The sequence below is a fragment of the Anopheles coluzzii genome, chromosome 3 (assembly GCF_943734685.1).
Source record: "Anopheles coluzzii chromosome 3, AcolN3, whole genome shotgun sequence".
Taxonomy (NCBI): domain Eukaryota; kingdom Metazoa; phylum Arthropoda; class Insecta; order Diptera; family Culicidae; genus Anopheles; species Anopheles coluzzii.
The window spans coordinates 82,287,461-82,298,061 of NC_064671.1; the positions used below are offsets into that span (position 1 = coordinate 82,287,461).

At 44.1% G+C, this 10,601-nt stretch overlaps 1 protein-coding gene across 1 annotated transcript; it reads left to right on the top strand.

The window, feature by feature from the left end:
* Positions 1-5,867: 5,867 nt before the first annotated feature.
* LOC120951177 (uncharacterized protein K02A2.6-like) lies at positions 5,868-10,601 on the top strand. Its single transcript, XM_040369728.2, has one exon. The coding sequence runs from the start codon at positions 6,092-6,094 to the stop codon at positions 10,415-10,417; it is 4,326 nt and encodes a 1,441-aa protein (XP_040225662.2). The 5' UTR covers positions 5,868-6,091; the 3' UTR covers positions 10,418-10,601.

A 10,601-nucleotide genomic window follows, 5' to 3' on the forward strand; every position in this document is an offset into this window, starting at 1 on the left:
TCCACATAAGGTAAATCCTCACCTGGAATGTGTCCCGTGAGATGATGATGACAATGATGATATTTGGAAAATTATTCCCCAAGAGACCGAATGTAACCGAAGCAAAACAAATAGCAGCAAAAGTGTTTTTTTTTTTTTTGCATCAACCCTACACACACAAAAAGGACATTTTCCCATCAATCGACATGTGGTGGCAGATTTTATTTGTCACATGAAAACGGTGACTATCACAACACCATGACAAGGCACGTTTCAGCAAGGTGCATTCTTTGCATGGTTCGTTCCAAAAGTCCTGGCCCCACCCATGAACGAACAGAACATAATCAAAGACACTAATCGGCTGTGTTGTGTTGATATGTTTTTGTCACCATTTGGCACCATGAGATGGCAATTTTTCTTACCCGCTTGTATGTGTTTTCGTTGTTTTATATCGTTTTTTTTTCTTTTCCTCTCCGAAAACAGAGCTGTTTGCACAAGTTTTCCAATTTTTCACCCAAGGTTGAACGAACTTCACCGGTGAAGAAAGATGAGCCCCATTCTGCGCAAACACAAACACACACCCCCGACCTGACCTGCCGCAAAAAAAAGTTCGTTTCGTTTGCGAAACGTTGTGAAATCCAAACCTTTAAAAATCGAAACCTTAATGTGACTTTTTCCCCCCAGCGTTTTGCATGCCAAAGCGTTAGCGATAGGAGAGCAAACATTTCGCAGAACGAGCGTTTCGTTATACTGCCAACAATTAAACCCTGATTAGGCAAAGTTCCCCTCGCACCCCCTCTTTTGCTGGTTGTAATTTCGGATGTTGTTCTTGAAAACGACCGCCGAAGACCGCTCTTTTGCAAAACAAACTCACACAGTGGCAAAATCCCCTAAGGACCTCTCCATTTTACAATCGGGGAGCTCGAAACCGAAACGTTAACGAGGCGGCACATAATGTGGAGGAGGTCCTTTTGCGAAAGGCCCATTGGCATCGTTTAGAATCGTTCGAAGCAAACATTTCACGATCACGATTTGCACCAGAAGGGACCGGCGGAGCCAGATGGGCTCTGACCTTAAGGACGGTCTACAAATAACTGGCGTACAAATAATTAAAACTTAATTCTCCGGCACCGCTCCGCTGGAAGCTTTTGCCGGCCGACGGGTCGACGGGAAACTAAGCGGAAACTATCCGCGAGAGCTCGAAACGACCTAATAAATTCAATTAAACAACGATCAAGTCGCCGGAACGAGTGCATGCGCTTCCAACTGTGTGCTGTTGGTTTTATTATTATTTTTTTTTAAACACGGCGAGCAATAAGACGGCCACCACAGAGCCACGAGACCGAATGGGTGTGTGTTCACGGTTGTCACCCGTACACTGTCGGAGCAAAACCTTCACGGCAGCAGCAGCAGCCGGGATGATGCTGTCATCGTCACCGAGGCAGGAAGTGTAATTGAAATAAATAATAAATAATTGTTCTAAAACATCTCACCGATGTGGAGAGCTAGGGAGGCACCGGAGCGCACAAACCAGCACAGCACTAAGAGGAGAGCCGCCTGACGCCCAAGTACGGGCGATCGTGAGGCTCGTGATATGTCAGAATCGCTCGCATTCCCCCACCAGCCGATGGCGCACAGACAGACACATTACACACCGGGCGCAATGGACCTGTGAGATTGCGAGATGGCGAACGGAATCGGAGGCTGGCCCTTTGTGATGCAGCAGCGACAGCCGGTTTGTGTGTGTGTGTGTGTGTGTGTGTGTGTGTGTGTGTGTGTGTGTGTGTGTGTGTGTGTGTGTGTGTGTGTGTGTGTGTGTGTGTGTGTGTGTGTGTGTGTGTGTGTGTGTGTGTGTGTGTGTGTGTGTGTGTGTGTGTGTGTGTGTGTGTGTGTGTGTGTGTGTGTGTGTGTGTGTGTGTGTGTGAGCTAGAGTTTGTCAACCCAGGCGAAGGTCTTCCGTTGTGGATGCGAAAGTCTCAGCACTAACGGCGACTAAGCAGCTCGATGCTTTCTGGAGTTAATGTTGTTATTCAGATGTGTAGCCATTGAAGGCAAGCTTGCTTTCGTTGTGTTGTGCTTATACAATGATGACAGTCAGGAACTTCGTTACACCCTTAAAAACTAGCATTTGTTCCTTAGAGGATTTAAGTATGAAAGCTGAAAATCAGTGCCATTTCACCCGACAAATGTCAAATTGCACACCAAAAAACAAAATGGAAACGTAAAACATCGATTAAAAAAGGCAACTGAGTTCTGAGAATTATTTTGGTAATAAATCAAATGAAAATCAGGCAAAATATTTCAATGTTTTGTCTGAAATAAGCATGATTTTAATTTTTATAAATTAAAATATGCAACAGGAAGATTCATTATAGTCGTTGCCGCTAAATTTCGCTCTAAATCACCTATTTTTAATCCACCTTGGTTTAGAGCACTAGTTTTTGACGTAAATTTTACGTAATGTCTGAAACTTTGTGTTCCAAAATTATTCAATTTAAGTTAATAATAATATAATTAATAATAATAATCATCATTAAGTTAGTAATATCATTAAAACAATTTTAAATATGACCAATTGTATGCCAATTCTGGTGTTTTAATAAATGTTTTAATGCCAAGTTTTAATGAATAAAAAAAATTATGTTTTTCCAGGGATAAACAATGCCTAGTATTCATTAAATTTCTTTTTTTTCACAAAAACCTAATTACACAGTTTCTGTAGTATTTTTGTGATCTTACATTACAGTTATCATAAAACTTCTAAAATACTTTGCAAATTTGACATAATTCCTAAAATAGTCAAAAATTTTTGACTTAGAGACAAAAATAGGTGCGTTAGAGTCGAAATTTGACGGCAACGACTGTATACGAATTCTACTTTCAACTACTTTATAGATGTTAACACTGCTAGTGACACATTTACAATCAGTGTATAAAACAAAACATACTAAAATGAACTCAAATAGCTCCAAAACAAAAAAACCATTAAAACAATCTGTTTGTGTTATTAAAAAGATCAATAATTATACTTTCATGTGCGCCCAATATTGCTCAACGCACACACATTGCAAGATAAACAGACAATTCAGGAATGTCATTTACATTCATGGCTGGCTTTGGCGTCAAGAGCCTGCAGTATGCGACAACTTTAACTCCTGCCCCCATCATCCGTCAGTGAAAAATACAACATGCAGAGAGTTGGTTTGTTTGTTTATTTGGTGCGCACATTTTACAACCCACAGAGCGCGGTGCACCAAACTCACACACACCACGACCCCCCTTCCTGACGGATGTAAAAGGTAATAAAACTGTAAAATTCGTCAACTCCAAAACTCGTGCAGGCAGCCATTCTCAATACAGGCAGCAGTGTTATTACCGGCTGCGGCCACATGGGAGTTTTCTTTGTGTGCCACATACCATCCCCTCCACAGTTCCGAGAAAATGCGTGCGTGTGCTTGAAAACATTTGCACGCGCGGAAAATCAATATCAAAATCATCCATGGTAGCAGCTTTTTTTTTTGGGAAAGCGCAAACCATTATTCTTATTGTAATTTTAATGTAACAGGATTAATTTGGGGTTTCATAAAAATAAAAAAAAAACACGTCCACTGACAAACCAGAAAGATAAAATGTAACAAAAACGCACATTTCCACACACACGCACACATTATCCATACCATATTTATTTGCATTTTTTTTAATCAAAACAGATGCGCGATGGGTTGTTAAAGTGGGAATTTTTGTTTGCCGACACAAGGTTCTTTAAAGCCACAGGACCCACCTTCAATTCCCTCCAAGCCTTGGGCAGGGCGGTACTAATAAAATGAATGAAAGGCAGCAGAGAGCTTTAATTGCATTACGGGATAAAGGTGGAATATGGTCCCTTCCCGTGGCAACCGACGACAAACGCACACAATTTAACGGCCACAACACAATCAATATAAAGATGCCCTAGCCTAGAGGAATGAAATACAAAAAAAAAAATCATCCAAAAGAAACAGAGAAAGACGAAGGACGGCAAATTGCTCATAATGGTGTGCAAGCAAAATCCGTACAGCCACAGTCAGGAAATTACCATCATCATACCGGTCCCGCGGTGTTGGTGGTGGGGTATGCAAAATAAAAATAACGATAAAACGTTCTGCATTAAATAATAAAATGCTTTTCTGTCTTCCTGCTCATGCTACACTCCCCAAACCAAATTATTGTTCGTTTCCCTTCCCTAGGCTAAGCAGCAAAAATTCCACGCTATGCGGGGCTTGTGTAAAATTGCATTACTTTTTACGAGAAATGGAATAAAACAATGGAAGAAATGGTTTAATATTAATTTGATTTGAAGATAGTTTTTATCCCTGCTGCAAATCTCGAAACGCATCAATGTTGTAAACTCGGCAGCAAGTAACACTTAACACTTTGACCGCCGGCCTGACGTCACAGTTTGCGAGTGAGCACGTAGCGCATGACAAGAGAGCGATGAGAGCGACAATTGTTCGTGCGACTATTATCACTCTTTTGTTTCATTTCGATAAGCGGCGTAGCACATGTCGTTCTCGTTCTCTCTTTCTTACCTCATTCGTTATCAAGAGAATTGGTGAGCGTCAGATACAGAGCTGAGCGGTGAACAAAGCCGTCGTGCGATTTCATATGACGCGGCGCTTAAAGTGTTAAAAATAGGAGTACAACATTCAAAAGCGCCATCCCTGGGGGAGGCTTTCAGTTCCAATTTTCCAATGAATCCCCGGTATAACGATAACGAGCAATGCCCGCAAAAGCCCACTATCAGTGGGTGTAACCAATGGTGATGCGAGAAAAAAGTCTGACGCAGGACATGTCTGCGATTAACAAGATGTAGTTTATCCTACAGGAACACGATCCCAGTCTTCGCCCCCCAGCCCGCATGCTATGAAATGCGGTATAGAAACATCTTTTGAAAGTTCCCCATACAAGGGGAGAGTCTATTCCTCAGAACTCCTATTCCTGGAATGAACCAGGAACCCGTGTGCACGAGTGTTTAACGACTGCTTGTTAGTGGTAGTTATTTTTCCACTCGAGTCGCTTCTACAAGTGCACGGAAGTTTTGCTATCTGCGAGGATAGCGGAGTTAAGATTGCAAAGGATTCAACGCTCGAAGAAAGATGGTGAACAAAGCAAATGTTGTCACAAAATGCTCAGATGCGCGAATGTGGATAATATTTTGTATTGGGAGTTGTAAAGCGATTTATTTTTAGGATTCCTATGAATTGAAATGACATGTATATTACACGGAAGTTGTGGAAGAATCTCTGAGAAATCTCTTTCATATAAGTTGGTGTCAACCGTGTTACATTTGATCAATATGAAGTATTTAACGAACGTGTAATCCCGAACAGAGAAGAGTTCAGATTATCAGAGCTAGTTAAAGAAGTTAGAAGGAATAATATACTTGGAAATCAAACACTAATAAATTAGTATAATGTTGAACGAGATACTCAGTTTTCATAAATCCCAACTAAAATAAATTCTCAACATTAAATCCGATGTTCCTTAAAATTACCATGTTTCAGAAATGAGCTCTGCTTAATTTCTTACAATTCCTGCAATTTCTGATACACTGCTGGAATATATAGTTGCACGTCTATTTTCAAATAGCTCTTCAATATCTGTTAGCTTTTCGTAATTGACACTGATTCTTACCCGGTCGAGCAACTAATATCAAGCCAATCTCAATTCTAGAACCGGTCCCTTCCCAGCATCTGCAGCAATGAAGAAATTGCAGAAATTTATGGATTATTCAGGATTCCAAACTTGACTTACAACGAACTCAGCAAAGAACACAGGATCATAACGAAGTTGTATAGTTTTGAATGACTATAGGAAATATATAACATAATTTCCATCAATCCTTTTTGTTGGATCCCAGTTACCACTGGGATAATGGAACACATAGCAACACTTAGAAAGCATAGCAACCATGCGGTATAAAAGGAGCTGATAGCTCATCACCGCTCTTACTCTGAAGTTGATTTTCAAATACAAAACTTTAACTTGAACCTGTGTGTAATAGTCCGAGTAGTTCGGACATATCAATTTGGCGACGAGGATTTTGAAATTTTGAAGCACAACGAAAGAAGCGATGGCAGAACTACAGCAAGCAATCCTTTTGATGACGGAACTCCTGCAGAAGCTGGCACAGCCGAACAATACGGAGCAAACTCTCGAATCCTTGGCAACCAACATCAGTGAATTTTCGTTCGACCCGGAAAATGGAATCACTTTCGAAAAGTGGTACAGCCGGTATACGGATCTTTTCGAATCGGATGCCAAGAATTTAGACGATTCCGCCAAGGTACGCCTGCTGTTGAGGAAGTTGGACACACCATCCCACGTCAGGTACGTCAACTTCATCTTGCCGAAGCTTCCCAAAGACGTCGATTTTGCTGGCACCGTCAAGATACTATCGCAAATGTTCGGCACACACACCTCCATTTTTAACAAGCGGTACCAGTGCCTCCAGCTAGAAAAATCTGAAGCGGAGGACATCATTAGCTACGCAGGGAAGGTGAATCGTTCATGCGAAGATTTCGACTTCAAAAATATGAACATCGATCAGTTCAAGTGCTTGGTGTTTGTGAGTGGCCTTAAGGGTCATGCCTACGCCGACACGCGACCAAGGCTTCTTTCCCGGATTGAATGTGAAACAGCAGAAGCTCCCGTGAATCTTCAGACCTTGATTAACGAATATCAACGACTCGTTAATCTCAAGGAGGACACATCGATGATTGAGCGCCAGTCAAGCTCGAAACAAGCGGTTCACGTTGTCCAGGAGAAGGGAAGTTTTCATCATCCACACACTTCAAAACCGGAAGGTAAGCTGCCTCGCACCCCTTGTTGGCAATGCGGACAAATGCATTTTGTCCGGAACTGTCCGTTTTCGGAGCACCAGTGCAAACAGTGCAACCGAATTGGCCACAAGGAAGGCTATTGCGGCTGTTATTCCAAACGGCAGACAGTTCCAGGCGGAGGGGAAAAGAAAACATCGAATCAGTCACCATCGAATCAGCCATCAAATCAGCAAACGAATCAGCCAGCAAATAGACAAAACAACCCTCGGAAAGTCAACGCTAGAGGAGTATACATCGTGAACCACATCGCTAACCATTCCAGCAACCGAAAGTACGTGCCTACTTTGATCAACGGCGTGGCTACCAGGCTCCAACTGGACACAGCAAGCGATATCACGGTGATATCAAAGCAAACCTGGAACAACTTGGGTAACCCTTCAATCATCAAACCGACGATCCAAGCAATCAACGCGTCGGGCAAACCACTTCATCTGATGGGTGAGTTCCAGTGCGACGTCAGCATCAACGGAAAAACTGCTCGAGGCAGATGTTTCGTCACGACGACTGCCAACCTCAACCTTCTCGGCATCGACTGGATTGACCTGTTCAAGCTGTGGTCAGTTCCTCTCGACTCCGTTTGCAATCAAGTAACGACGAAGTCGATCGATCAGCAGATTAGTGAATTTCGAGCAAAGCATGCAAATGTTTTCAATGATTCACTGGGACACTGCAGGAAATTGAAGGTAAAGCTTTTTCTCAAACCAAATGCTAAACCTATTTTCTGTCCAAAGCGCCCAGTTCCTTTCAACACCATTCCATTGGTCGATGCTGCACTCACACGGTTACAATCATTGGGCATCCTCAAACCTGTCGATTTCTCCGAATGGGCTGCTCCCATCGTGGCAGTGCGCAAACCTAACGGTCGAGTGCGCATATGTGCAGACTACTCGACGGGGCTAAACGAGGCGTTGGAACCAAATCACTATCCGCTTCCGACGCCGGAGGAAATTTTCGCCCAACTCAACGGCAGCACCGTTTTCAGCATCGTCGATCTTTCTGATGCGTATCTGCAGCTTGAGGTGGATGACGACTCCAAGAAGCTGCTCACAATCAACACGCATCGGGGATTGTTCCGGTTCAATCGCCTGGCTCCCGGAGTGAAATCTGCGCCGGGCGTATTCCAACGTGTGGTGGATGGAATGATAGCAGACATACCTGGTGTCCGCTCTTTCATCGATGATGTCATCGTGTTTGGAAAGGACATCAGCTCACACGCAACGTCACTCAACCTACTCTTCCAGCGGCTCAAAGAGTATGGTTTTCACGTGAAGGCTGAGAAGTGTCATTTCTTTCAATCACAACTCGGCTATTTGGGGCACATTGTGGACAAACAAGGCATTCGTCCAGACCCCGAGAAAGTGAAGGCTATCGCTGCACTCCCACCGCCAACCAACGTTCCCGAGCTTCGATCGTACCTGGGTGCGGTCAACTTCTACGGTAGGTTCGTGCGCAACATTCACGAATTGCGGCATCCAATGGACCAGCTGTTGAAGAAGGACGTGAAATGGCAGTGGACATCGGCATGCCAACAGGCTTTCGACCAGTTCAAAAGGACGCTTCAATCAAACCTGCTGCTAATGCATTACGACCCTAAGCTTCCAATCATCGTGGCTGCGGATGCATCAAGCACAGGCATCGGGGCAGTCATCTTTCACCAGTTCTCTGATGGCAGCATGAAGGCAGTACAACACGCTTCGAGGACGCTCGCACCCGCGGAGCGTAATTATGGACAACCAGAGAAGGAAGCGCTTGCGTTGGTCTATGCAGTGACCAAATTCCACAAGTATTTGTTGGGACGCCATTTCACACTGCTGACTGACCACAAGCCACTACTTTCCATCTTCGGTTCTAAGAAGGGGATTCCCCTACACACTGCGAACCGACTACAACGGTGGGCTCTCACGATGCTGAATTACGACTTCGAGATTCAGCATGTATCCACCAACGAATTCGGATGTGCAGATCTGTTGTCCCGACTGATCGACCAGACCATCCAACCCGAAGAAGAATACGTTATCGCTGCGCTGAGCCTTGAGGAAGATTTGGTAAGCATTCTTGCTGACACAACAGAAAAGGTTCCTGTTTCATTCGCAGCATTGCAAAAGGCTACAACAACCGACGCCACACTCCAATCTGTTGCTCAACACATACGCGACGGATGGCCCAGCTGCTCCAAGAACCTTTCCGCTGCAGTTCAACCGTATTTTCTACGACGGGAATCGCTCAGCATGATTGACGGATGTGTCATGTTCGGCAACAGAGTCATCGTTCCGGCCCAGTTTCGACGAAGGATCCTGCAACAGTTTCATCGAGGCCATCCGGAAATTGTTCGGATGAAGGCAATTGCACGAAGCTTTGTGTACTGGCCTGGCATCGATAACGAAATTGAGGATTTCGTAAAACGCTGCAATCCATGTTCGACTGCTGGCAAGACTCCCACCAAGACCACGTTGGAATCTTGGCCAGTACCTACCAAACCATGGTCGAGGATCCATATCGACTACGCAGGTCCGGTAGATGGAGTTTACTTCCTGATCATAGCGGATCCCTACTCCAAGTGGCCTGAGGTATACATGACCAAAACAACAACAGCGAAAGCCACGATCAAATTGCTGAAGCAATCATTCGCAACATTCGGAGTTCCGGAAGTAATCGTTTCGGACAACGGCACCCAGTTTTCAAGCCACGAATTCCTGACGTTCTGCACTAGTGAAGGTATTCGACACATTCGAATTGCTCCATACCATCCACAATCTAACGGTCTTGCTGAAAGATTTGTGGACACGTTGAAAAGAAGCCTTCGAAAAATTCGTTCGGGGGGAGAGACGCTCGAAGAAGCTCTAGTCACTTTCTTACAAGTGTACCGCTCCACTCCTTCCAGTGATCTGGGTGGAAAATCCCCGGCTGAATTGATGTTCAACAGACCTCTTCGTACTGTTTCCGCATTGCTACGGCCAACCACAAGTGAAGATGGTCACACAGTGCGAAGAGATAGAACATTGCAGAACGATGCGTTCAACCGCAAGCACGGGGCTGTCAAGAGAAGTTTTCAGCACGGAGAATCGGTTTACGTAAAGGTTCATCAAGCAAATTCTTGGCAATGGAAACCTGGCACCATAATTGAAAAGATCGGTTCTGTCAACTACAACATTTTCCTTGAGGATCAACAACGACTGATAAGATCGCATGCCAACCAGCTCAAGTCGCGCTTCACCGAAACCAGCCAACATACCGATCAGTCTACTCCACTATCTATCTTTTTCGACAATTTCGGCCTACAATTTCCTGTTGAAGTACCATCAACCGAAATTTATGCAGATGTTTATTCAGAGGATGAAGAAGCAGTAGCCGTCAGCCAGAGCAGCTCCTTCTTAACAGAAGATATTTCAGAAGATGAACACGAAAACAGCGACGGTTCAATGGTCGAACCAGTAGACAACGAACAAACTCCTATACCAGTAGAACTAAGCGAACAGGCAACATCCACAATGGACAGACCGCGACGAACAATCCAACTTCCTGCTCGCTTCAAGCCCTATTGGATGTTCAAACCTTAAGGGGGGAAATGTTGGATCCCAGTTACCACTGGGATAATGGAACACATAGCAACACTTAGAAAGCATAGCAACCATGCGGTATAAAAGGAGCTGATAGCTCATCACCGCTCTTACTCTGAAGTTGATTTTCAAATACAAAACTTTAACTTGAACCTGTGTGTAATAGTCCGAGTAGTTCGGACAT

Coding starts and splice junctions, on each gene's coding strand:
- LOC120951177 (XM_040369728.2), top strand. CDS start 6,092: ATGGCAGAACTACAGCAAGCAATCCTTTTGATGACGGAACTCCTGCAG.